The sequence below is a fragment of the Rhinopithecus roxellana genome, chromosome 12 (genome assembly GCF_007565055.1).
Source record: "Rhinopithecus roxellana isolate Shanxi Qingling chromosome 12, ASM756505v1, whole genome shotgun sequence".
NCBI classification, from domain to species: domain Eukaryota; kingdom Metazoa; phylum Chordata; class Mammalia; order Primates; family Cercopithecidae; genus Rhinopithecus; species Rhinopithecus roxellana.
Genome location: NC_044560.1, coordinates 88683681 through 88710501, shown reverse-complemented (window position 1 = coordinate 88710501; position 26821 = coordinate 88683681). Strand labels below are relative to the sequence as shown.

Genomic DNA, 26821 nt, shown 5'->3' with positions numbered 1-26821 from the left:
AAGAAAAAGAAAGATAGATAGATTTCAGAGAACAACAGAGTTATGAAGACTAGAGTTTGCAGGGGAGCCTGTAAATTGACCATAACAAAGTCAACTTTTTCTAGAGTAACAGTAATGATCACAGATGCCATTAGTTTCCAATTCAAAAGCCCTTCTTCAGTGCTGACAGAGTTCTGCTTTTGTCTGTGAAGACCCTTCCACAGGTAATTCAGGTAAATCCTTACTGGTCTAAACTAATTTTAGCAGCGTGATCCCTCTTGTCTGTGATTGGTTCATTGGTGGGCATGTAATCCCATTAACTATTAAAAAGAGACAGCTGGACTTAATTGCTGGACTTGGTGGGTGAAGATGTGGTGTCTGGAGCTCCTGCAGCCATCTTTTCTCATGAGGGCTGTGACCAGCACACTGAGGGTGCTAGAATGAAAATATGGGAAATAACTTGATTCTTGATGGGGTTGTTGAGTTACTAGACCATTCCTATACCAGCCCTTCTTGATGTTCAAATAATAATTCACTCCTATTGTCTAAGCTAGTCTGAATTGGTCTTCTATTTCTTATAGCTGAAAGTATTGTGATACAGTGACAATGAAGGTGGTCAAATAATTCTTGTCTTGCAAAGTGACATAAAGTGTGAGGAACTTTCCTAATCTCTAGGAGCTACAACCCTGGCCCGGGTCCACTGACCTTTGGTCTCTAATGAGAATGATGATCTTGGCCTGGGTAATTACAGATAGTGACCTGGAACATCATCTGAGTAAGCCTGCAGGACCTACAAAGGTACAGTCCTGGTCATCTGGAGGTTCGGTTTACTGAATGTTGGTTAAGTATGTCCATGGTGCTGGGATCATAAGGACAAATCAGACACAGTCCCTGACCATAAGGAACCCACACAGCAGTAGAAGAGACCATCATTGACCAATGATGGGTGATGTACAGGTCTACACAAGGTTTGGAGGCTGACTTTTGAGGTGGTCAGGTGAAATTTGGTACAGACCTTTTGAAGGATGGCACAAGAAGGATTAGAGAAAAAGACATTTCTAAGCAGAATGCACAGCATATGCAAATTTAGCGCAACACAACTTTCCCAGGGAAACTACTCATTTGGCGTAATCTGAACAGGGCTGGCCACTTGCAGGTTGTGTGTCTCTGAGCAATTGACTTGTCTCTGAGGCTCTGAATTTACATTTATGAGAAAAATGGGGGGGAAAAGAAAAAGAAAAAAGAAAGGAATTACAATGGTTGCGAAATTAGGTAACAGAATATATATGCAAAACACAGAGCTTGGCATACATTAGGTGCACAAGAAACATTCTTTCTTATTCACCCGTTATTGTCACATGGTTCTAATTCATTATCTTCTGTGACCCAGGTGGCTTTCTTCCCTTTCTCACTCATTCCTGAGCCTAGTAGCTAGGCCCCCCAACTTCCACAGACTTTTCCTCAGGCAGGAAACCCGAGCCCACTGCCTGGCCTAGGACAGCTTCTAGGGCTGTGTGGTTTGTGTTATTTCTTCTCTTTTCTCTCTCTCTCTCTCTCTTTTTTTCCTAAATGCAACAAAATAAAACCAAACAAAAAGCCCAATGCCTGGCGTGGCTTGTCAGAGAGTTATGCAAGTGTGTAAAAAAATAAAATAAAATAAACATTGAGTTTTCAGCATTTGGGGCTGTTTGATTAGACACGGAGCAGAGCCAAGGGCCGGTTAGATGCAGGGAAGGCTCAGGGCAGAGGGGAGAGGGGAGGGACTTGAGAGGGGGTTGGAGGTTGGAGGGGGCCCCTGGACCAACTCGGAAATGGCTGTTTGCCTCCTGCAAACTTGGCAATGCTCTGGCTGAATGAACCCAGACACTGGGCATTTCAGACCCAACTGCTCCACTTTTTCTGGCTACCCATCATTCCTGTTCCCTGGTCATCGGGACACTCTAGGGGTCATTACATCCATTCTCCTGTCATCGTAAATGACCCTGTGCCCTTAAACTCAATAGTCAGGGTCCCCCCTTCTGTCCTAAGAGGGAGATTCCACAGCCTGTCTTGATTACTCAACCCCCCCCCCCCACACACACACAATCAGTACATCTTTTCTGCTCTAGCTTAACTCCCACTAACTATAGTTTTAGCCCATTTTCCTTTCCCAATCTGAAGTGAAGCTGGAGAGCAGCTGTTTGCCACTCTAAGAAGTGAGTCTCCTTCCCTCCCTTCTTCAGGCTTGACTTCAACATCATCTGGGTCACTGCAGGTGTCTGTAGCTGTTCAAGACTCATTCCACAAACATTTATGGAGTTCCTACCATTAACCAGGAGTTTGTAGCCTTCATTTCATTGAACCCTCAAAACAGATGAAACCTTGTGATTCAGAGAGGTTAAGTAACCTAGGCATGACCACACAGCTGGTAAGTGATAGAGCCAGACAAGAATCTAAGTGTTATTCCATGATCTCCCTCACTCTCACCTACCAGCTGCCTCTGGAGGTGTCCTCACCTGGGTGCCCAGGATCTGATAGCTTTGGTAGTTCTTCTGTACTGGGAAGATGCACAGATTTGACCCTGAAGGGGGAGAGGGTGTGGTCAGGACCACTAGGCTCTGGACCACCTTTCCAGGTTCCCGATGGGGAAACTGGGGTTTTCATGAGGGTCTCCGGCCCCAGTTCTGACCCCAAGATGAGCGGAGTTGTTGCGCAAGCGGAGTTGTTGCGGGTTCTGTGGCTGCGTGGAATCCCCGGGGCGCGGGGCGGGGCAGGGGACAAAGGCAGAGGATCTGCTCCACGGTCCCGGGGACTTGTCCCTCTGCCAGTCCCGCGCTCGGAGCGCAGGGCGCCAGCTTCGGGCAAGGACGTGCGGACTCCCGGGCCGGCGCTCCAGTCCATTTTTTCTTGCGGATCCCTGGAAGGGGGGCCGGCTCGCGGGTGGGACTGCGAAGGGGGGGATTCCCTCCCTCGTGCTCGCAGAGGACTGGCCCCTCTCCGGGCTGGGAGCTCCGGCCGAGCGGAGGCGCGACGGAGGGCACCAGCGAAGGGCAGAGAGCCCGGAGCGACCGACCAGAGTAGGGCATTCGATCGGGTGCTGCAGAGAACCAGGGCCGCTCCGGGCCGCCCCAGAGGACCGATGCGCCGGGTGGGGCGCTGGCCCCGAGGGCGTGAGCCGTCCGCAGATTGAGCAACTTGGGAACGGGCGGGCGGAGCGCAGGCGAGCCGGGCGCCCAGGACAGTCCCGCAGCGGGCGGGTGAGCGGGCCGCGCCCTCGCCCCTCCCGGGCCTGCCCCCGCCGCGACTGGCAGCACGAAGGTGAGTCCCCTCGTAGCTGCCCCGTCCTCCTCCCCAGCGCCCCCTTCCCCGGGAGCTGGGGTGCGGCGGGCCCTCCCGTCGGGGCTGGTTCGAGCTGGGTGCGAGGAGGGGGGGAGACAGCGAAAGGAAGGGGAATGTGATCGCTCTCCGGTCGGTGATTGGGAGAGGGCACCTCCTGCACCCCTTCCTGCAAGTCTGCCGCCCCCGTCGGCCCTCAATCCAGCAGGCAACCCCTCCCCTCGAACTCCCCTTCATCCCGCAGCCCCGGGTGATCGTTCTCACTTGCAGTCCTGAATTCTCCAAGTCCAACCAGCCCTGTTTACACCCCGCCTCTAATCCAGAAGTTCTTGATCCCGGGTCTCACTGGTTTGGATTCCCCCAAGTCCCACGGTCTCTGGTAACCCCCACCCCAGTCCACAGCCTGGGCCTGGGTTCGACGTGGCAGGCGGCATGCGCTGCGGCCCCCGGTGCGCAGCGAAGTGGCGCGGCTCCCTGGCCCTCGGGGTCTGGCGCACAGGAACCGAAGGTATCACTTAGTTGGGGAGAGGTGGAAGCTGTGTTCGCCCGGGACTCCCAGGAGGGCCGGGACGGACTTGGGGTGAGGGTGCTTGGGGGCGAGAGTTTTCTTGTGAAACTGGCCTTTCAGACGTGGACAGCTCTCTTGGCTCTTGAGGGCCAGCCGGGGGACCTCAGGTCTGCGTCTCCCTCGGCACCTGTTGGGGCCTCTGTGGGATGGTGGGGGAGGGAATAAGAATGTGCGCGCTTGCGGGGGTGATGGAGGGTTGAAGAAGCCATCCTCTGCTGCCCTTGCTTTTGGGGGCGGGGGCATGGCCCCCGCACCTGGCTTGGCTCCGACCCACAGGCTAATCCCGACAGGTCGGACAGGCACATACTTGGTCCCGCCCCCCGCCCGCAATTCCTCTGCCCCCGCCTGCCAGCCTGCTAGGCGGCCAAAACTCTGCAGCCCGCAGCCCGCCCGGGGAGGGCTAATGAGAAATTATCTGGATAGTTTACATTTTTGGGTCTGTATCGGACACCTGATGGAGTACCACTTTATTCTGAAGGTGTTGCAGGCAAGAAGGTGAAGGTGATTCCAGCCCCGTCCCTGGGCTGAGTTTCTGCCCTCAGCTCCACCTCCAGCTGTGTTCCCCTCCCCACCTGTGTCCTCCCCTCTGAGGCCCATGTGGCCTCTCTCTTTGGTCCTCAGTCCCAGCCCTGCCTCTGCCCCCAGCACCGTTCCCACTTTGCAGGTCCACCCCCCAAGCTGGATTGTGCCTCACACTCCGCAGCTCCCTGCGGGTTGCCCTGCCCTCCCCACACCCAATCCTGGGTAGCAAACCCGAGGGCTGGTCCCTAACTAGGTCTGTAACCCCTAACCCTTAACCACTCAGGGCTAGGTCTCTCCCCCTGTAAAATGGAAATAATTCTACCTTCCTCCTTCCATTGTGAGGAGTAAAGGAAGACCTGGCACATGGCAGGTGGAGGGAGGCATCTAACAAGTGTGAATCCCTAACCCCCACAGTGGCAGAGAGAAATACCCTTTCTTACCCCTACCAATACCTGAGGCACTACCAGCAGTCCCCATTCTATCTGTGCAGAGCGAACCTCAAAACATAGACTGCGAGTGCCATATAACCCAAGGCCCAAAGGAAATCAGACAGAGGACTCTAAGAGAAATGAGGCAGGCTGCTTAAAAGGGAGTCGTCAGCTCCTATCTCCTCTCTCAGCCCTAGTCCATGCTATCCGTGTCTGCAAGTGTGTGTGCCTGTGTGTGCACATATGGGGTCAGGGACGAGATGCAGGAACGTGGAGCCACTGAGGCAGGGACCTGTGGCCCTCTGGGGCTTGGTGCTGCAGGGTTCCTAGTCTAAGACCTGTCCAGCATTTCAAATCAGATTTCATATAAGATCCTGGATTTTCCACTCCTCTTTTGAAAAATCAGAGGATCTGTCAACAATCAGTCAGAGCTGAACGGCATATGCTCCCTTTAGATGGGTCATTTACCCTCTAGTTTACCCCCTCCACATCCAGCTTCAATCGTACATGTCATTTGTACCCCCTGGTATAGAGGAACTCTTAGCCCCTTTACAGGGTTGATTCTATATGTACCTTTTCAAAAAGTGCTTGCAACTCTTCCCATCCCAGAGGTGAGGGAGGCCAGTGTCACTTGCTTCAGTGAAATTTACATCTGGATCCTCCTTACGATTTCCCAGCTGAGATTGTGGTTTCCTGGTGATTCAGGTGGGAGTGGGCCAGAAGATCAACGCTGGCAAGGACTGGGTGAGTGTGGCAGGGGTCAAGCTGAAAACTAGGACCTGGGAGGATGGAGAAGGAATTCAGAGGGAGAGGAGAGGGAGGAAAAAGAAGGGAGCTAACATTTGCTGAGCACTCACCCTCAATTGCCAGGCACCATGACAGGTGGGCACAAGGAATGCAGAGATACATAAGGGAAATTCTGTGCCCCCAAAAAACGCCAGGGATATTGATCATGCAGTGAGTCCAAAGTCTTTCAGATCCAGGGTTAACACCAAGTTTGTCTGATGCAGTGTTTGTCAACTGTAAGGATTCATGGAACAGATCTGCCAGGGATTCTCAGACCTTAGTTTGAGAAATGCTGCAATTAAAGGCAAATCCTATCACTTTGAGTGATCGTCTTGGTGTCGAGGCAATCAACCATAAAGATAAATGCAAATATGGAAATTGCATAACAATGCCCAGTATTAAGGTTAGTATCCAGATGATACAGAACATGTTCATATTGCCTTTTGAATGATCATTAGAATATAGACACAAAATGAAGCTTTGATCACAACAAATACAGCAAATATTATTGAGTAATCACTATGTGCCCAGCACCATTCTAAGCAGATTTATGTATTAAGTTATAAACAACAATAACCTTCTTTCAGATAAGAAAACAGGCTCAGACCAGCTGAGCAAGGTAACACAGCTAATAAGTAGCAGAGCCAATATTCAAAGCCAGGCAGTCTGACTCTGAAGTTTATGTCCGTGACTATCACGCTGTACAGTCAGCCTCTGAGACTACATTCTTGGACCTGAAGACCCCAGTTTGATAAACTCAACTGGACATCTATAATTTGTGGGTGATAGAAGTGTGTAGTGGGGGCTGGGGAGGATACAAATACTTTGGTAAATCAGGCAGGGAGTACTGGAGGGGCGTGCAGGGGTTGGCAGCTGACGGGCATTTGGGGGTGGCTGGGGGCATCTCCGCTGGCTCCGGCCACAGCACCAGGTGGGATCCATCAGCCTCATGTAAACACTTCTCACAGGCAGCTTAACCACTTGAGTGTGTCTGGCCTTCAAAGCCAGCGGGAGAGGCCAAGGAGGGAGGTACTGAACTCCCTTAGGGGATAATGATTTATCTCCCGTGCAGGTGGGCTTTGCTGGGGCCTCCCTGAGAGGTGAGGGGGTGGACTAGCACTGAAGAGTCTAGTGGGGAAAGGATTAGGATGGGGGTGGGAGGGGCATCTCCACCCCAGCACCTCAGATTTCTCATTCCTGAGCCTGAACTCTCTGACTCTCAGCTAGCCTGTGACATAGTCATGCTTGTCCCCATTTTATAGACATGAAACTGAGGTTCAGCGAGGCTACATGACTTGTTCAAAGGCATCTAGCCAGTGGAGGGGAAGGTGATGGCTCCCTGACATCTACAGAACCTCTATGCTATTGACCTGCGTGCTCTGTTGTGGTGTGGGTGTGTGTGGGAGAGTGTGGGGTGTGCGTGGGCAGGCCGCTGCTATGAAAGAACCTCGGGAGCATTGGAGCATGAGTGTGTGATCCCGTGAGGGGGAAGCAGGGTTTTCATTCTCACTCCCAGGTTGGGCTCAGATGTCCAACTTCCCAGACTCATCTGATTCAGGGGAGGGACCGGCTCCCCTGCCCCCATCACCCCAGCCGGCCAGCGGGTCCAGAGACCTGGCTCTCACTGGGCTGGGGGATTATCCCCATTCTCTGTGTCTCTGGCCAGGGCGGGCATTGCTGCCTCTTTTATCCTCTCACAAAGGCCAGGCCCGCCGGGCCTGCTGTGTCAGAGTTTCTGTGGCCGGGGGAAGCCTTACTTCCTTTTCCCCCGCCAAGCCCAGAGGGCCACGCAGCGTCTGCCAGCTTGCCGGGGGCCACAGCTCTAGCTCCAGGACAGGTGAAAGGCACATGGGTGACTCAGCCCCAGGAAGAAAAGGCTGAGGGGTCACTCATGGAAGGACAGAGAGAGAGAGCTCTTCTTCAAGAGAGGATATTACTGCAGCATGAGGTCTGTAGGGTAGACTTAAGGAAGGACTTCCAGTTACAGCTGGACAACAGGAAGCCGGGGTGGGACCAGCTGGCTCCCATTATTGAGAAATCATCAGTGATCCACAAGTTTGGTTTGAATGTCCGCCATATTCTGGCTACACAGGTTGCCGGCTCCAGTCCCAGGTTAGGGAGTTCTGCAAGATAGGAAAAGGAGCGGATTTCTTCTAGAAAGGTGCTAGGTAGGTAACTTGTAACGTCCAAACATTTTGAGCTCCCAGTCTTCTGGGTAGGGCAGGAGGCACAGGTGGGAGAGTTCATAGTACTACAGAATTAACCCTTCTTTCTCCTCCCCTCACAGGTTGGTTTTTGGAGTAGTCCCTGCTGATGTGACAAAAAGATCTCTCATGTGATATTCTGAGGTACCTTTGAGGAAGTCTCTCTTTGAGGACCTCCCTTTGAGCTGATGGAGAACTGGGCTCCCCACACCCTCTCTGTCCCCAGCTGAGATTATGGTGGATTTGGGCTACGGCCCAGGCCTGGGCCTCCTGCTGCTGACCCAGCCCCGGAGGTGTTAGCAAAAGCCGTGTGCTGTCCACCCTCCCTGAGACCACCCCTCCAACCAGGGGCCTGGAGCTGGCGTGTGACTATGCGGCTTGGGCTGTGCGTGGTGGCCCTGGTTCTGAGCTGGACGCACCTCACCATCGGCAGCCGGGGGATCAAGGGGAAAAGGCAGAGGCGGAGTGAGTAATGGAGCGTGGTGGGCCACAGCTGGCCTTGGAAGTGGGAGGGGGCCACCTGGGAACTAGGGGTCTTCAGGAGTTTTATTCCATGATGACCCTTGCAGATTTCCACTCTGTCTATTACAGCTTTGTAGATTACTCAGTAGATGATCCTGTTTGTGGATTATTCAGTTGGTGGATTAATTTGCTGAGATTACCCACTCTGTAGATGACTCACTTTGTCTGTTTTCCCCTTTGGAGACTCTGCTTTCTAGATTAACCCCTCTCTTGTGAGGATCCAGTTTGTGGATTACGCCTTTGTGGATTATGTGCTTTGACATAACACCAGCTTTGTGTGGTATCCATGGAGATGCTTCCCCAAACCCCCTGCCCTGGGGCTCCTTTTTTGGCTAAAGTGCAGCCATCAAGCCTTTTGGGTTAGGAGCTCTGCACAGCTTAGCACTGGGTAACAGGGCTTCCCCTGCCCAGATCATGGGGCAGAAACAGTGGAGTAGGAGGGTCAGGAGACTGTCCACTGCTGTGGCTTTTAAACCACGCCCAGTGGGATTCAGGGAGCTCCAGTGGCATCGAAGGGGAGACAAGCAGGCAGGGGTCTGGCCTGACCACCTTTCAAACCACAGCAGTCTCACTTTTCCCTGCTTTTGGTAATGAGCGTCCACATGAGATGTCATTGGAAGAGAGGGTTCTCATAGCTTAAAAAGAAAACCAAAATCCTATCATTGTACAGATGCTAAGAAAGGGGAAGAAACAGGTCTAACGAGATATAATCAATGTTGGAACCCAGGTCTCCTAATGCCTGTGGGCCCAGTCTTCTTGAAAGCCGAATTTGATGGAGGTCAAGGGTAATCTGTCTTCAGCCCCTTGATAGGCACTCCTCAACCTCTGCTTAAGGTCTCCAGTGATGGGGCCCCAGTGCTGTAGGGGTGGCCACTGTGTGTGAGGGGCCTACACGAGGGAGAGGGTGGGGGACTCCAGAGTCCCAAGTCCTCATCTGTCTTTTGACCTCTGCCATGAGAAGATGCCGTGCCCACAGGTAGGAGGTCTTCCTGAAGTCTAGCCCAGCCCCCTCTTGCTTCATGTTTCCCTGCAGACGGAGGGCCCCCAGTGAAGGTTGAAAAGCAGTGGGGTTTTGCCGGGGCTCCACGGGAGCAGCCAAGGCCAGGACTCAGCCCAGGCAGAGAAGCTCAGAGAACTGGTGAAGCTGAAAATCTCTGGCTTAACAAACAATTAGAGACAGTTAGGTTTAATCAGCAGCAAGGCCTTGATTTTCCTCCCTTCTCATCTGTTGTGGCCAGTATTTTGGACTCCATGGGCCAGATGCAGTTTAGCGGTTTATAATCAGTCTCCTCTATTTCCGAAATGAGAGAAAGAGAGACAGAGAGAGAGACAGAGAGAGAGAGAATGGGAGGAACCATTCACATTCAGGCAACGTGCACGTGTGCTTAACGCTGACCCTCATGCATGCAGAGCCTCATGCCCGGCTAAAACAGAGGTCACGGGACCTGAGTTCAAGTCTGTTGTATTGAAAAGGAAAGGAAGTACTAGACTTGGCATCAGAAAGGGCCTGGTCCCAGCGATGGTGAATCTCCTGCAGCAATTTTGACGTGCTTGCTCGCTTTTCATACGGCCACATCTAACAGCCATGGCAGCACATGAGCCAGTTTTTATTACCAAGTGATGTGAGTAACAGATATCCTTGATGGTAAGAGGCAAGGGTTGGGAGAGGTGTGGAGACAGGCTCAGGGGTGCAGGGAGGGATGAAGGTTGTGCTGTTTGTCAATACTTGTCACATAACAGCCATAGTCATCGCAATCAGGAAGCTGAAATGTATAGGAGGATAGTAAGGCTTACATGAGATAATAGGTATATATATATAGTTTAGTTTAGTTTTGTTTTGTTTTGAGATGGAGTCTCGCTTTGTCACCCAGGCTGGAGTGCAGTGGCACGATCTTGGCTCACTGCAACCCCCGCGTCCCAGGTTCAAGCAATTCTCCTGCCTCAGCCTCCCAAGTAGCTGGGATTACAGGCATGTGTCACCATGCCTGGCTACTTTTTGTATTTTTAGTAGAGATAAAGTTTCGTCATGTTGGCCGGGCTGGTCTCGAACTCCTGACCTTAGGTGATCCACCCACCTCAATAGGTATATATTTTTAACACCTTTGTAAAACATCAAGTTCTGTGTAGACTCTGGGTGCAAATCATTATTATATAAACAATGTGTAGACCATTTTGCCTTAGGGATTCTAGGGAAGTAGAGAAGGGAAGAAGGAAGAGCAAGACACCTGTGTGTGCCTGGCCTCTCGACAAGACAAGCTTGGAAGGGCACTGGGTGGACCTGGGGACGGGGGTAGGTGTGCTGTGTATGAGCCTCAGGGCTGTTGACTCTGGCTGACAGTCCTCAGCTTCAGGGTAGGAGGGCCACCAGAAGCCACTCAATCTGAATCTCATTCTGAGCTATTATACACCAGTTTTGAAGCCAGACATGTCTGATCTCAGAGTCTGAGTGATGGTCTGCCTGCATGGAGCGAGAAAAGTTGAGCAAAGAACTTCTCTTTAGCTGTGAGTGGTGAAGTCCCCTTGAAGTTCCCCTCCTCCATTCATTGAGGACCCTGCCCCTCCCGGAACTCCTATTCACTAAGCCCCTTGTCTTCTTGCTAGCCCTCACCCCGATCTGGGGTCCCTGCACCTTCCTGAGCCCTCATTCCCACTCATCCCTTGCACTGAGTGTGCTCCTTCCTGAGCCCCTTCTCCTCTCTGATTCTTGGGCCCCCTGTCTCAGTCCTGCCTCCCAGGAAGCCTCCATTCCTTCATTGAGCCCTGACTTCTCCAGAAGCCAGGAGCCTGCTTTGTGCCTCTTCTCACGGCCCCATCCTCCATCTGGAGCCTCTGCCCCTGCTGCACTGACAGCCTTACAGTCCCTCATCCCTCACTGAATCCCCGTTCCTTCCTTGGCTCATTCCACAAATGTTTATTGAGATCCTGCAAGCTGGCCCTGATCGCAGAGATGAATGTCGCGGAGGCTGCAGGCGAGTGGGGGAAGACAGAATGTCAATCCAGGTCGGGAATGCTGCATGGGAGAAAACCTGAGGGCATGGAGAGCCCCGGGGAGTTGGGAGGAGGCACAGAGTGTTCCTTTAGGAAGTGGGGTGCAGCTAGGAGTAGCTGGGGAAATGAATTATCAAGGGGGTTCTGGGGAGCCCTAGGATTTCCACTGGAGAAGCTATGCTCATATGTTTTCTGTTGGAAAGAAGTGTTCTGCTGCTAAACAAGCCATCCAGAACCCACTGGGATAGAACAAGGAAGCTGTCTGGGGTTGGGGGGAGGGTCCAGGTAGAAGACACTGCAGGTTAGAGGTCAGGTCATTAAGCTCTTCGCACCTGCCAGGCTGAGGAGTTTGGACTTGGCCTGACTCCAGCTACAGTGGATAAGGAGCCACTGAGGCTTTCATCAGGGAGCCCAGAGCCCAGCGGCTGGGTGGGGGAGGTGGGAGGCAAACAGCCCAGGTAAGAAAAAGTGAGGATCTAAACTAAGCTCACAGTTGAGAGCTTAGTTTAGAATCCTGGGTCTGGCTGGGCACGGTGGCTCACGCCTGTAATCCCAGCACTTTGGGAGGCTGAGGCGGGTGGATCACCTGAGATCAGGAGTTCGAGACCAGCCTGCTCAACATGGTGAAAGCTTGTTTATACTAAAAATACAAAAATTAGCCAGGAATGGTGGTGTGCACCTGTAGTCCTGGCTACTCGGGAGGCTGAGGCAGGAGAATCGCTTGAACCTGGGAGGCGGAGTTTGTGCAGTGAACTGAGACTGCACCATTGCACTCCAGCCTGGGTGCTAGAGCGAGACTGGTTTCAAAAAAAAAAGAAGAATCCTGGGTCCTACCAGCAGGACATACCCAGGGCTTTCTGAAGGTGCAGGTCTCAGAAAGCCACAGGGATAGATCCACCTCCTGGGACAGTGTGTGGCCTGAGAGGGGCCCTGGCCTACTCACTCCCTCAGTCTCCTGGCTGAGGCCCTGCTCCCTATCCTCCTACCCTCACCAACTGAACTCAGGCCTCTCTTACCAAACCCAAGTCCTCCAAGACTAGATTCCACCCCAAAACCAAGATCATCACTCTCTGGGTCATGGTGAGTTCTCTCCATCCACCACTGTCCCTGACCCATCCCACTTGAGTCCCTTATCCATGTTCCATCCCGGTCCCTCCACTGTAGTGAATCTTCATTAAGCCCCATCCATACACCACCCCTCATCTCAAGCCTCTGTCTCACTCACCATATCCTCAACCTTATAACCTTGTGGAGCCTTATCCTTTACTGAGCTCCCATTCAGAAATGATGGGCTCTGCCTGCCGAAGCTCTTTCTAGTGAGAGAAAAAGACACATTAGCAGATAATATCAATATAAGGTGACGTTCGCCATGAGAGATTCAAGTACTAGGGGTGTGGGAACACATAGAAATACTCCATTGAGACTTTGCAGGGAGGTGAGATCAGGAAGACTTCCTGAAGGAGGTGACTTTAGTTCTGAGGCTTGAGGGAGCTGGTCAGATTCAAAAGGAGGTGGAGAGTGTTCTGGGCAGAAGGACCAACTTAAACAAAGGCACACAGGTGTGAGATAGTGTGACGTGTCCAGAGAAACAAAAATGGTTTGATATTGCTTAGGAGTGGTGCTGAGGGGTAAGGTGGATGGATGGGATGAGCCCACAAAAGCTTTTAAAGTCAGGCAAGGAGCTGGGTCTTAATTCTGTAGGTGATAGGGAGCTATTGATAGATAAGAGGAAGGGGTGTAAAACAATCAGATTTTTAGTTTAAGAAAGATTCCTGGCGATGAAGAAATTGGGAACTGGAAGAAATGAAGCCCCTAGAGAGGAGGGGCAGTGATCCAGAACCATTCTTCAAGGGGTGTGGGGCTGAGCTGCCCTGGAGCATTGCCTCATCATAGCCACAGCAACTTAAAAGAGCTTTGCATAGGATGAAGGAGGCTAGGAGAGGGGGAATTGAGGGCACAGCCTTGCCCTGCTGGCTCAGCGAAGTGGGCTGGAGAGCAGGGTGCTTGGGAGCTGAGGGAGGTGGGGTTGGTGGGGGGCAGTGGTTGGTGGGGAGGGCAGAGCTGGGGGTGCTGAAGAAGCCAGGAAGGAGGCTCCCTCCCCTGCAAGCACCCCTCACCCTCAGAGTCCACCTGGCCTCCTCAGCCAGGCTTACAGCCCTGCAAGGCCGCTTTCCCTGCACAATCCCCGTAACAGGCAGCAGCAGGAGGGAACTTTCTTGCTTTTCTTTCTTCTTTTCTTTTAGAGATCGGGTCTTGATCTCGCTATGTCGCCCAGGCTGGTCTCAAACTTCTGGGCTCAAGGTATCCTCCTGTCTCAACCTCCTGAGCAGATGGGACTATAGCGTGTGCCACTGTGCCCAGCTAGAGGGGAGCTTTCTAAACTACCAACCCAGCGATGCCCTTCCATTGGTCGTTTGCCTCACCAAGAGAATATACAAAGCTCAGCCAGGCGTGGTGGCTCACACCTGTAATCCCAGCACTTTGGGAGGCTGAGGCGGGCAGATCACGAGGTCAGGAGTTTGAGACCAGCCTGGCCAACATGGTGAAACCCCATCTCTACTAAAGATACAAAAAATCAGCTGGGCGTGGTGGTGCATGCCTGTAATCCCAGCTACTTGGGAGGCTGAGGCAGGAGAATCGCTTGAACCCAGGAGGTGGAGGTTACAGTGAGCCAAGATCGCACCATTGTACTCCAGCCTGGGCAACAGGGTGAGACTCCATTTAAAAAAAAAAAGAGAGAGAGAGAGAGAATATATAAAGCTCTATGTTCTTTTTTTTCCTTTTGAGGTGGGATCTTGCTATGTTGCCCAGGCTGGTCTGCAACTCCTAGGCTCAAGTGATCCTACCTCAGCTTCCCGAGTAGCTGGAATTACGGGCACATGCTATATAAAGCCCTATTTTCCATGCCATGGTCGATCCAGGATACTCAGTGCCTCGGAGGCTTTGCACTGGCTGTTCCTCCTGTGTGGAACGCCCTCCTCCCCTAGGCTTCTGGGTCGCGGAGTGCCCTCTCCCTCTCTATATCCAGATGTGTAACCAGCCCTGCCTCCCTTGTCCTGGGTGGGCCTTTGTGGCTATACCTCCACGTTCCGGCTCCTAGGAGCCCTGAGCACCTGTGAGGTGTGCAGTAAACATCTGTGGAATAAATAAGCCTTGGTTTTCCTGCTCTGAATCATTATGCATTTCCCCCAAATATGAACCATCTTCCTTGGACCCTTCCTTCAAGGGCATGTTCTTATTGTCGAGCCCCCTCTCCTGTCCCGCGATCCCTTCACTGCCTCTCTGAGCTGAGAACATCCTGTGCTTTCTGTCCCCCTTGATAAACATCCCTTTCCTTAATGAACTGACCCCGCCTGTAACTGAGCCGCCATTCCTCTTCTGAGCCCCCAAACCCTCATGGAGCTCAGCTCGCTGACCCCCTTGTCCCTGACTGCAGCCCCTGGTCCCTCCCCCTAACCAAGGCCAGCCTCAGCGTCTGAGCCCTATGTCTTGATGCTCCCATTTCCTCGTGTCCTTAGGTCTCTACTCCATCAATGTCTCCTGCCTCTGACTCTTGTAATCACATTCCCCACCCCCAGCCGTGCTCTCCCCTTCTCTGTCTGTGATCTCTGATTTTCTCTGTTGCCTTCCTGGCTTTATCTCCACTCCTTCCCTTCCACTCACTCCGAAGCCCACTGTGGTTTGGCTCTCATCTCCACCTCTCCACCAAACCTGCCCTTCTCAAGGTCACCTCATCAATGACCACTGAGAATCAAGTCTTGTAGATTTGCTTCAGAGCTCACTGGCCTTGCTTCCTCCCAGCCCTGGTCCCTGAAGATCTCTCCCTTTTCAACCTGATTCCTGGCACCTCTGTCTCTCAGTCTCCTCCCAGCTCTCCAGGGATCCTTCTCCACTTCTTTCCCGAGCCCCCCTTCCTCTTGCCTAGCTGTTAAATGCAGGTGTTGCCTGAGGCACCACCCAGGCTCTTCTGCTCCCACAGATCTAACTATCTGCTTCTTTTTTTTTGAGTCAGGGTCTTGCCCTGTCATCCAGGCTGGAGTGCAGTGGCTCAATCATAGCTCACTGCAGCCTCAAATTCCTGGACTCAATCAATCCTCCAGCCTCAGCCTCCCAAAGTGCTAGGATTACAGGCATGAGCCCCCATGCCAGCCAACAGCCAACTTCTTCAAAGAGGGGGTGCTATTTCCTCTCTCTACTTCCTGACCTTCCTTTCACTGCCGAACCACTGCCTCCTGCTGTCCACCCCACCACCCCACTGAGACTGCATTTACCAGGGCCGCCACCACCCGGTTGGGCTCACATGACATCTCAGAAGCAACTGTCGTGTTGATGCCTCCCTCTTCTGAGTGCACTCTTCTCTCGGCTCCCATGATGCAATATACTTCCCAGTGTCCCCTACCTGTCTGTTGGCTCCTCCTCTGCCTCTTAGTGGACTAAAGACTTATCTGTCCTTCTCTTCAATGTCCAGTTCCTCTTCTCACTCCCCAGACCCACTCTTCTTGCCATCTCATGGACTGGCATGCCTTTGATGACTGTTCGATGTTAAGAACTCCAACTCTCTTTGGCCAAGCATGGTGGCATGTGACCGTAGTTGTAGCTACTTGGGAGACTGAAGCAGGAGAATCACTTGAGCCCAGGAGTTTGAGGCTTCAATGAGCTATGTTTGTGACACTGCAATCCAGCCTGGGCAACTGAGTGAGATTTCATCTCTTAAAAAAAGAAAAAAATCTCTTAAAAAAAAAAAAGAAAGAAAGAAGAAAAAACGAACTCCGCGTCTCAATCTCCAGCCAAAATAGTTCTCTTGAGTTCCAGACCCACGTGTTCAATTGCCTAACAGACATCATTCCCTGGATGTTCCACAGCAACCACAAACTCAACTTGTCTAATACTTAGCTACTCATCATTTTCCCACCCAAACCCCCTCCTCCTCCTGTGGTTCCTCTCCCGGGGAAGGGCTGTTATACAAGCCCAGCATCTCAAGGTCACCTTGCCCCTGCCCCTCACTCCCTCTTGTTGAATGCTTCGCCCCATCTTGTTGACCCTGCCGCCTGACCATCTCACGTGTGTCTACTCCCTCCCCTCTCCTTGGCTCAGCCCAGCTCTCCTGGACTGGAGTTCTAGCCTGGGAGTCTTCCTGTCTCCACTCTTGCCCTCGGACAATCCATTCTCCACTCTACGGAGTGATCTTTCTAAAATGGAATCCTGACTGTGTTTCCTGTTGTAAACCTCCCACTGATTCCTTCTGACCTTCAGGATAGGGTGTGAACTCCTTACTCCAGGCTTAGGATTCTTCCTCATCCAGCCCCTGCTTCCCTCTCCAGCTTCCTGCCTCATCACTCGCTCCACGTTCCCGCCATGCTGACCTGATTCCAGATTTCCTTCCCTGGGTATGCCACACTTTCTCTGCAGTGCCATTGACGGCACTGAAGAAAAATGCACACAGGGACTTGTTGCTAGTGGAATGGAAGGTGGGCAGCAGATCTGAAAGGGCGCCTTTTGCAAACCTGTTCTTAGCACGGGTGATAATGAAGGAAGAAATGAGTATGGCAGCATCGCTGGAGAGGGCTGCAAATGGGACGCCGGGATGACTGCCGTTACTGAAACTAAGGCAGAAACCTAGAAGGCGCATTCACGTCAACAATGAATTAAATCAAAACAGTGAGTCGTAGACGATTTAATATCTTTGAAGTGGAAGTGGTGCCTAAAATAGATAATGACTCGTAAATTTGTAACACAACTGAATAAAGGCCCAGAGTAGAAAAATAATCCGAAGGGCTCCCTCATAACTTCAATGTCGCATTTGGAGTATTTTTGCTCATACAACGATTCTACCAACAAGGATGATCGTGATTTTTATTTTTATCTTATATTATTATTATTTTGAGACAGAGTCTCGCTCATCACCTAGACTGGAGTGCAGAGGTAATCTTGGCTCACTGCAGCCTCTGCCTCCCGGGTTCAAGTGATTCTTATGCCTCAGCCTCCTGAGTAGCTGGAATTACAGGTGTGTGCCACCACGGTCAGCTAATGTTTGTATTTTTAGTAGAGATGGGGTTTCACCATATTGACCAGGCTGATCTCGAACTCCTGGCCTCAGCTTCCCAAACTGCTGGGATTACAGATGTGAGCCACCTTGGCCAGTCTATTATTATTTTTTGTAATAGAGAAGGGGTCTCCCTATGTTGCCCAGGCTGGTCTTGAACTCCTGGGCTGCAGCGATCTGCCCACCTCAGCCTCCCAAAGTGCTGGGATTACAGGCATGAGCTACCACATCCGGCCCATGAATTCCATTTTCCAAAAATATATAGTTTCCATGCCACCTCATATTGTCCTACCCTGGGCTCCCTAAACTTTGTTCCTTTGCCTGAAACACATACTGGCTGAGAAATTTTGTTCAAGTAATTTACCTTTCCATTCCCTCATCTATAAAAATGTGCATAATAGGTCAAATGTGGTGGCTCACGCCTGTAATCTCAGCACTTTGGGAGGCCTAGGCAGGTGGATCACCTGAGGTCGAGAGTTCAAGACCAATCTGACCAACATGGTGAAACCCTATCTCTAATAAAAATACAAAAAATTAATCAGGCATGGTGGCAGGTGCCTGTAATCCCAGCTACTCAGGAGGCTGAGGCAGGAGAATTGCTTGAGCCTGGGAGGCGGAGATTGCACCACTGCACTCCAGCCTGGATGACACAGCGAGACTCTGTCTAAAAAAAAAAAAAAAAAAAAAGATAATAAACTAAAAAAATAAATAACAATAGTACCTACCTCATGGGTTGTTGTAGGGATTAAATGAGTTAATTTGTCAAGCACTGAGCACATTGCTGCCGCAGAGTAAGTGATCAACATTTAGTAACACACTGCCGCCACTGTGGTTATTGCTGTGTTGTTGTGATGATTTGGTCCTTCCTTCGGTTGCTCTTCTTCCTAACTCCTCCATGTTCTCCTGTTCTGAAACCAGGAATGATTCCTGCAGCAGAGACTCACCCCAGCAGCTGTCCAGAGTGGACATCCTCATCTCCCCTTCTCAGGGAAGCACATGACATTCAGTATTTTGCCCAGCTTCCCAGACTGGGAATCTGGCTTCGGGTCCTGATGACTCTGAAACCTGAGCTCTGGGTCCACTACCCTGCACCGTCTCCCACCATCTCTATTCTGATTTTCCCAGCTCTCTGCCTTATGCCTGTATCTGCAGCTCCTCACTGCCTGGCTCTTGTTTTGTTTTGTTTTGTTTTGTTTTGTTTTGTTTGAGACAGAGTCTTGCTCTGTCACCCAGGCTGGAGTGCAGTGGCATGATCTCAGCTCACTGCAGCCTCTACCTCCCAGGTTCAAGTGATTCTCCTGCCTCAGCCTCCTGAGTAGCTGGGATTACAGGCACCCACCATCACATCCAGCTAATTTTGTGTGTTTTTAGTAGAGATGGAGTTTTGCCATGTTGGCCAGGCTGGTCTTGAACTCCTGATCTCAGGTGTTCCACCCACCTCAGCCTCCCAAAGCGCTGGGATTCTAGGCGTGAGCTACTGCACCCGGCCACTGCCTGGCTCTTGTTGCCCTTCTTGATCAAGTTCAAGTTCTTTAGCATGATATAAAGACAGAATACCTTACCTTTCACCACTCCACTCCCATTCCCATCTCCATCCCATGTAACTACTTTTCTTCCTCTCCTTCCCTCTCAACTTGCTTCTCTTGCCATGGGCTTCTTTTCAAGTCTGGCCCCACGGCTCACCCACACCCCAGGCCACACATCTGGGAATCACCCCAGGCTCCTCCCCACGCCTCTTTCCTCTCTGCCTGTTAGCCACGATGTCCTACGGGTTGCTTTTCCTAAGCATCTCTCAAATCTGTCTTTCTTCCCTCTATCCCTGTGGAACAGAATTTTAAGACGTTCTCACTTTTCTCACCTGGATGATCTAGTCAGCTTCCTCCCAAACAGTTCTTCCATCTCTGGTCTCTACCCTGGCTCCCAGAGACAATTTCCCAACGTGTAAATTGGACCAGGTCTCATCCCTGCTTAACATGTTCTAATGGCTCCCTGATGTCTAAACAGTCTGAGAAGGTCCCAAAACAAGTGTTCTGTGGCCAACATGCTTGGGAAATGCAGTTCACTCTGTGCCCCGCTCAGAGAGTCACTGTGCACAGGAGAGTAATAAAGCTTCCATTAGGCCTGCAGTAAAGAAACCTGTTTAGATTTATTTGACCCACTGGTTCCTGGTCTTACCTGACACAGTAGCCTTTCTCCACATTTTCCTATTCACGGTTGGGGGAATCAAGTTGTAAGGAATACTTTTTGGGAAATGCCATCTGGCAGGATCAAGTTCAAGTTCCTTAGCATGATATAAAGATAGAAAACCTTACCTTTCACCACTCCCCTCCTATTCCCATCTCCACCCCAAGTTATCTGCAATTCCACCTTTCCCCCGTTTTATACCTCTGTGGTCCTGCTCCCTGAGTGCCCTTAATTCTACTTCCTAAAGGACACATCTGTACAAATTATCTAAGACGTGGCCTCAATGACACCTCCTTTGTGGCTTGTTTCTCTCCTTCTTTTTGGCTCCACTATTGCTTGGCCCTGTGACTGTCAACATTCACCTATTTGTGGGTCTGTCTGCTCCACTGAAAGTTCAGTTCCTCTACAGAGTGGCTTGTCTGCCTCTGTCCCCAGGGCTCACACTGTGCAAGGTCCGTGGAAGGGGCTCCGTGAGGATTAAACAAGTGAGTGAGATCAAAGATCTTGAGACTCAATGCTGGGATGGAAAACCACGAAACCTCCAAGGATAGTTCTCTTTTTTGTTTGTTTGTTTTTTGAGATGGAGTCTTGCTCTGTCATCCAGGCTGGAGTGCAGTGGCACAATCTCAGCTCACTGCAACCTCTGCCTCCCGGTTTCAAACAATTCTCCTGCCTCAGCCTCTAGAGTAGCTGGGATTACAGGCGTGTGCCACCACGCCTGGCTAATTTTTGTATTTTTAGTAGAGATGGGGTTTCACCATGTTGGCCAGGCTGGTCTCGAAATCCTGACCTCAGGTGATCCACCTGCCTCAGCTTCCCAAAGTGCTGGGATTACAGGCGTGAGCCACCATGCCCAGCTTCAAAGGATGATTCTGAGCCAGGGTTTCTCAACCTCAGTGCCATTAACATTTTGGACCAAATGATTCTTTTCTGTGCCTGATGCATTATAGGATGATTAGCAGCATCCCTGGTCTCTACCCAATTGATACCAGTAACAACCCCTTTCCCCAGGTGTGATCATCAAAAAGGTTTCCAGGCATTGCCAAATGTCCCCTAGGGAGCAAAATCATCCGTGGTTGAGACCCTTGTTCTAGACATAGGTTATTCCAGTTGTCTTTGTGTTTCTGAGTAGGTGTTCCTTTTCTGTTTCACTCTTTATCCCTCTTGCCCTTAAAACTTTCTCAGAAATTTTAAAAACCCTCCTTCTATACCTAAGGCTGACTGTTTTGTGCTCTGGGGAGAGTGCAGAAATTCCAGGAAGGGTGCAGCTTGGGTTGCTTCTCTGGGGATGGCGGAGCCGGCCTAGAGAGTGAGCTCATGTCGTGCCTGGAGCTAGGGAGGCACATGGGTCAGCATCTGTTGCTAGCTCTCTGGAGAAAAGCTACTGGGAAGGTGTATAAAGCAGCCTTGCAGAGAGCTGCCTGCCTGCCTGGCCTGTGCTTTCTGAGAAGCATATTCCTTCTGTGGAAGGAAACGCCTATCTATTCACTTCCCATCCTTGTCAGAATCTGGATAGGTGAGGTTCTCTCCACAGCTGCCTTCTCATCCCTGCTCCACCTTTGCAGTCAGTGCCGAGGGGAGCCAGGCCTGTGCCAAAGGCTGTGAGCTCTGCTCTGAAGTCAACGGCTGCCTCAAGTGCTCGCCCAAGCTGTTCATCCTGCTGGAGAGGAACGACATCCGCCAGGTGGGCGTCTGCTTGCCATCCTGCCCACCTGGATACTTTGACGCCCGCAACCCAGACATGAACAAGTGCATCAGTGAGTGTGGGCAGGGCTGTCGGGGGCAGGGGGCACTAGAAGCTCTGGACTGGGGGATAGTGCTTTGAACCACTGGTGGCTGGTGAGAGGACCAGAGGGGGCTCTGAGGAGAGGAGATGAGGCTCCGATTCAAGTATCCAGCTGCACACTTCCACCTTGGTGTGTAAATACTGGAACCCTGTCTCCTCCCTTCGCACCTGCCCCTACCTGTATTCCCACAGGTTACCCTCCATGTCCCAACCTGTCACCCAAGCCACAGCCCTGAGTGCCAACCTCTCCCACCCCATCCATCCAATCATCAGAGCCTGTCTGTCATCTCTTGTCTGTCCTCACTGCCACTGTCCTCCCCAGGCTCCCAACACCTTGCTCCTGGATCATTGCAATAGCCTGTTCATCTGTCCTCCAGCCTTCATCTGGTTCCCTGAAACCCACCTTCTGCACTACAGCCAGAAAGGCACTTCTGAGATACACACCCTACCCCAACACACTTCTGAGACACACAACCTATCTCATCACACTTCTGAGACACAGAACCTATTCCTATCCCATCACATTTCTGAGACACACAACCCATCCCATCACACTTCTGCTTAAAAACCACTGTTAACTCCACATGGGCTGCAGGGGAATCTAAGCTCAGGCAGCCTGCTCTTCCACTCTCTTCGCTGCCTGGTCTTCTGGCTCCTCATTTCCACACCAGCTACAGCTCCACGTGCTCCAAGGCACACGCTGCCATATCTCCATCCCTTCTCTGTAGCTGCAGCTGCGATGTGCTGGGGGACACATGTGAACACACTCAGGGAGACAATGCCAGTGCCCCCACCACCTGTTCAGTGCCTTGCCATTTAGAATGCATTTGCAGGTCTCATATCAGTTGAGCCTCACAACAACACTGGAAGGGAGACAGGACACAACTGATTGTACCCTTTTCAGGGCTGACAACATTGAGGCCCGGAAGGTAAATGACTGGTCCAAGACTAGACTGGGTTCTGAGCTCAACTCTGCTCCTTCTTCATTGTGTGACCTTGAGCACGTCTCCACCTCTCAATGCCTCATCTTTAAGAGTTCTTACCCCCTAGGGTTGTTGTTGTGAGACATGCAGGTAAAGCCCTTAGTGTCTGGCACTCAATAAATGGTAGCTGCTATTGTTCTTATTTTTGTTCTTATTTGACTGGCAACCAAACCCAGGAATCAGAGCACCAGGGAGGGAAGGAAGAAGGGAAGGAGAGAGGTGAGGCTGAGATAAGCCTGGAGGATGGTGGGAGTTTGTGAGGATGGAGGTGGGACCCTGGGAGCTACCCTCTTGGTCCTTAGGGTCCTTGGGGTGGGGAGCTCCTGGCTATGCCAGCTCCTAGGAAACTGGCAGTGTGGGCTTCAGGTGCCAGAGCCTGGGAGGAAGTCAGCCCCGCCTGCACTCTGGGAAGGAGAGATTGTGAAAGACCCTGCCTGCTTTCAGCCAAGCCCTGGAGGACCCACCGTGCTCCCATTCCCCCAGAGGAGAGAACTGGCAGCAGGGAATCAGGGAGGGACCCAGGAGTCCTACCAAGGTGGTTCCTGGAACTCAGCCTTGCAGAGGGAGAGGAATTTGCCAGAGGATGGCTTCCCCCTCCTCCGTGCTGATTCTTTCTGCCCCAGGCAGGAAGAGAACCACAGTTTGGGGTATTGTAGATGCCCAGCAATGAGGGAAGAGGAGATCACACAGCCACTCTCTGGGGGGCCATTCTGCCCTTCAGTTCAATTCCGTTTAGGGTGGCCCTGTGGATGCTGTGAGATGCTGAAACACTCCTGTCCCACCCCCACCAAGCCCAGAGGGCCCCACCCTCCTCCTCTGAAACTGCTCTCTTGAGCCTCACCTTGGGTTCCAGGGACTGAGACTGGCTTCATGTTCAAGTTGATTGACGGTGGCAAGAGTCCCAGCCAGCCCTCAGGAGCAGCCGCTTCAACTTCTTCTTCCCTGGCCTGCTACTACCCTTCCTTTCCCTTTCCTCCCGAGATTCCTCTGCAGTAACTGCAGCTCTAGGACAGGGTCCTGCCCTCCATGTAGGTGGATGTGGACACAAGGGAGGGTGTTGGGGCTGGGAATGAGGGGAAATGTTCCCTCTAGGCTGGGCCAGAAGCCCCCAATTTGTCCTCTCCTCAGAATGCAAGATTGAGCACTGTGAGGCCTGCTTCAGCCATAACTTCTGCACTAAGTGTAAGGAGGGATTGTACCTGCACAAGGGCCGCTGCTATCCAGCCTGTCCCGAGGGCTCCTCAGCTGCCAATGGCACCATGGAGTGCAGTAGTCCTGGTAAGCCATGGCAGGCACTGTGGGCAGAGGGTCCAGGGCCCCAGGAGGAGGGGCTGGGTAAGGGTCTGGCCAGAGAGTGGGTGGTCTGGGGCACTGTGCAGGGAGAGCTTACCCTACCACTCTTTTCCGGGTCTCCAAGGACTCTTCTGCCCTCTGGACTAAAGATACCTGCAGCCTGAGGTCCAGGCAGAAGGCAGGTGGGAGATGCTCCCCTGGGCTATTCTGGGCCAGGGGAGGAGGTATGATCCCCTCCTCCTTGTCCTACTCTCCCTTCCCTTCTCTTCCTGCCAGCGCAATGTGAAATGAGCGAATGGTCCCCATGGGGGCCCTGCTCCAAGAAGAAGAAGCTCTGTGGTTTCCGGAGAGGCTCCGAGGAGCGGACACGCAGGGTTCTCAATGCCCCTGGAGGGGACCATGCTGCCTGCTCTGACACCAAGGAGACCCGGAGGTGCACAGTGAGGAGGGTGCCGTGTCCTGAGGGTGAGCTGCAGCCTCTGCCTCCTTGGGGTCAGGGCTCAGGCACCAGCCATGGCAGGTCCCACCATCTCTGCTTCCTGCCCATGGTTCAGGAGAAAGCTTCAGGGCAAGGCCAGATGGGGCACCCACAACTCAAGACCTCATGCTGTCCAATCCAGATGCCACGTCCTGGCAGAGAACAGGGCCCCGGAACTGCATGGTGGAAGCTGGAAGCTTCTGTGGCCAATATCCTTCCAGTTTCCCCATTTCTTCTGAGCTAGTGGATGTTCATACTAGAAGGCCCCTCGGAGGCCTGATGGGTGGGCGAAAGGGGCACTAAGACCCAGAGAGCTGTAGTGATTCCACCAAAGTCACACAGCCTGCAGTTGGCAAGGAGGTGGCTGCTGCTCTTGCCTGGCCCCAGAGGTGGCTGGTGGTGGGGAGGGGATGGGGGCAGTCCTGCCTGTTCTGAGGGTTGCACTGAATACCTGGGAAGTGCTCTTGGTCCATTGGGATCCAAGATCTGAGGAACCCATGAGGAAGAGGATGATGTCTTGTGTGCCTTGAGGGTTGGGGAGCGAAAGGGCTCTTGGGCTGCCTCTCAGTGCTCATGCCTCAGGGTCCTCTGAAGTGGCTGCTGTCAGAGGAGGTCACCATGACCCAACTACCTACAGGCAGCATCTCCAGCCTCCTCCCTGCCTCTCCCCTGCCTCCTCCCTGCCTCCCCTTCCGGCTTCCTCACACTCCCCTCCTAGGGCCTGTGGCCATGCCCAGGGGCTCCCTGCACATCCTTTGTTGATTCTTCCTGCTATCTGGTTGTTTCAGGGCAGAAGAGGAGGAAGGGAGGCCAGGGCCGGCGGGAGAATGCCAACAGGAACCTGGCCAGGAAGGAGAGCAAGGAGGCGGGTACTGGCTCTCGAAGACGCAAGGGGCAGCAGCAGCAGCAGCAAGGGACGGTGGGGCCGCTCACATCTGCAGGGCCCGCCTAGGGACACTGTCCAGCCCCCAGGCCCATGCAGAAAGAGTTCAGTGCTGCTCTGTGTGATTAAAGCTTTCCTGAACTGGAACATCGGGGGCAAAGCATACACACACACTCCAATCCATCCATGCATACATAGACACAAGACACACACACTCAAACCCCTATCCACATATACAACCACACATACTTGCACACATGTGTGTGCATGTATACACACACACAGACACCACACACACACGCACATACACACACACACACACCTGAGGCCACCGGAAGACACTTCCATCCCTCGGGTCCAGCAGTACGCTCTTGGTTTCCGGAGCTCCCCGTGGACGTGTCAGAGACAACACTTCCCAGCATCTGAGACCAAATTGCAGAGGGGAGCCTTCTGGAGAAGCTGCTGGGATTGCACCAGCTAGTGTGGCAGATGGGAGCCAAGCTTGAGGACTGCTGGTGACCTGGGGAGAAGCCTTCTTCCCATCCCGTTCGGCACTCCCAGCTGTGTGACTTTATCGTTGGAGAGTATTGTTACTCTTCCATGATATGTATCAGGGCTAACCTGACTCTGAAAACTGCCTTAAAGGTTTATTTCAAATTAAAACAAAAAAAAAATCAACGACAGCAGTAGACACAGGCACCACATTCCTTTGCAGGGTGTGAGGGTTTGGTAAGGTATGCGTGGGAGCAAGAAGAGACAGGGAATTTCAAGAGACCCCAAATAGCCTGCTCAGTAGAGGGTCGTGCAGAGAAGGAAGAAAACTTAGGGGCTGCTCTGAGGGTGGTAAACAGGCTGTCTATATCCTTGTTACTCAGAGCATGGACTGGCAGCAGTGTCGTCACAGGGCAGCTTGTTAGGAATGAGAATCTCAGGTCTCATTCCAGACCTGGTGAGCCAGAGTCTGAATTTTAACAAGATTCCTGATGATTGGCATGTTATATAAATGTAAGAAGTGCTGCTCTAATTCCCCTTAATGGATGGGAGAAAGGGCCCCAGCCATGTTGCAGCAGGAGGAATTCTGGTCATCTATAAACGAGGACTTTCCATCTGGGAGAGGCAGAATCTACATACGGAAGGGCTAGTGGCACTGCCAGGGGAAGGGAGTGCATAGGCTTCCAGTGATGGTTGGGGACAGTCCTGCCCAAAGGCAGGGCAGTGGATGGAATAACTCCTTGTGGCATTCTGAAGTGTGTGCCAGGCTCTGGACCAGGTGCTAGGTTTCTAGGGAGGAGCCAAACACAGGCCTTGCTCTTGTGGAGCTTAGAGGTTGGTGGGGAAGAAGATAGGCATGCACCGAGGAATCGTACAAACACATATGTAACTACAAAAGGATGGTGCCAAGGGCAGGCGACCACTGGCATCTGTGCATAGCTATGAAAGTTAATAAAACAGAATAAAAATAAAATACTTTCTCTCAGGGAGGTGTCTCAGAGGATGTGATATTTGAGCCTAATGCTGAAGGATGGATAGAAGGATTTAAGACAGATTGCTGCTGTCCAGTAGAAATATGTGAGCCACATATTTAATTTAACATTTTTGGGCCGGGCGCAGTGGCTCATACCTGTAACCCCAGCATTTTGGGAGGCTGAGGCGGGTGGATCACAAGGTCAGGAGTTCAAGACCAGCCTGACCAACATGGTGAAATCCCATCTCTACTAAAAATACAAAAATTAGCCCGGTGTGGTGGTGTGCATCTGTAATCCCAGCTACTCAGAGGCTGAGGCAGGAGAGTCACTTGAACACGGGAGATGGAGTTTGCAGTGAGCCGAGATCGCGCCACTGCACTCCAGCCTGGGCAA

At 52.1% G+C, this 26821-nt stretch overlaps 1 protein-coding gene across 2 annotated transcripts; it reads left to right on the top strand.

Moving 5' to 3' along the window:
* The first annotated feature begins 2949 nt into the window (after nucleotides 1-2949).
* On the top strand, nucleotides 2950-26441 carry RSPO1 (R-spondin 1). 2 transcript variants are annotated; one of them, XM_010352673.2, is made up of 7 exons: nucleotides 2950-3276; nucleotides 5490-5556; nucleotides 7886-8267; nucleotides 21105-21296; nucleotides 23437-23586; nucleotides 23878-24066; nucleotides 24868-26441. In XM_010352673.2, exons 3-7 carry the CDS (start codon nucleotides 8174-8176, stop codon nucleotides 25029-25031), a joined length of 789 nt encoding a protein of 262 aa, XP_010350975.1. In that variant the 5' UTR covers nucleotides 2950-3276; nucleotides 5490-5556; nucleotides 7886-8173; the 3' UTR covers nucleotides 25032-26441. The 2 variants fall into 2 exon arrangements, with proteins under 2 accessions (XP_010350975.1, XP_030768725.1); XM_030912865.1 differs by lacking the exon at nucleotides 5490-5556 and having other exon boundaries at nucleotides 3144-3276.
* The last annotated feature ends 380 nt before the right edge of the window (nucleotides 26442-26821 follow it).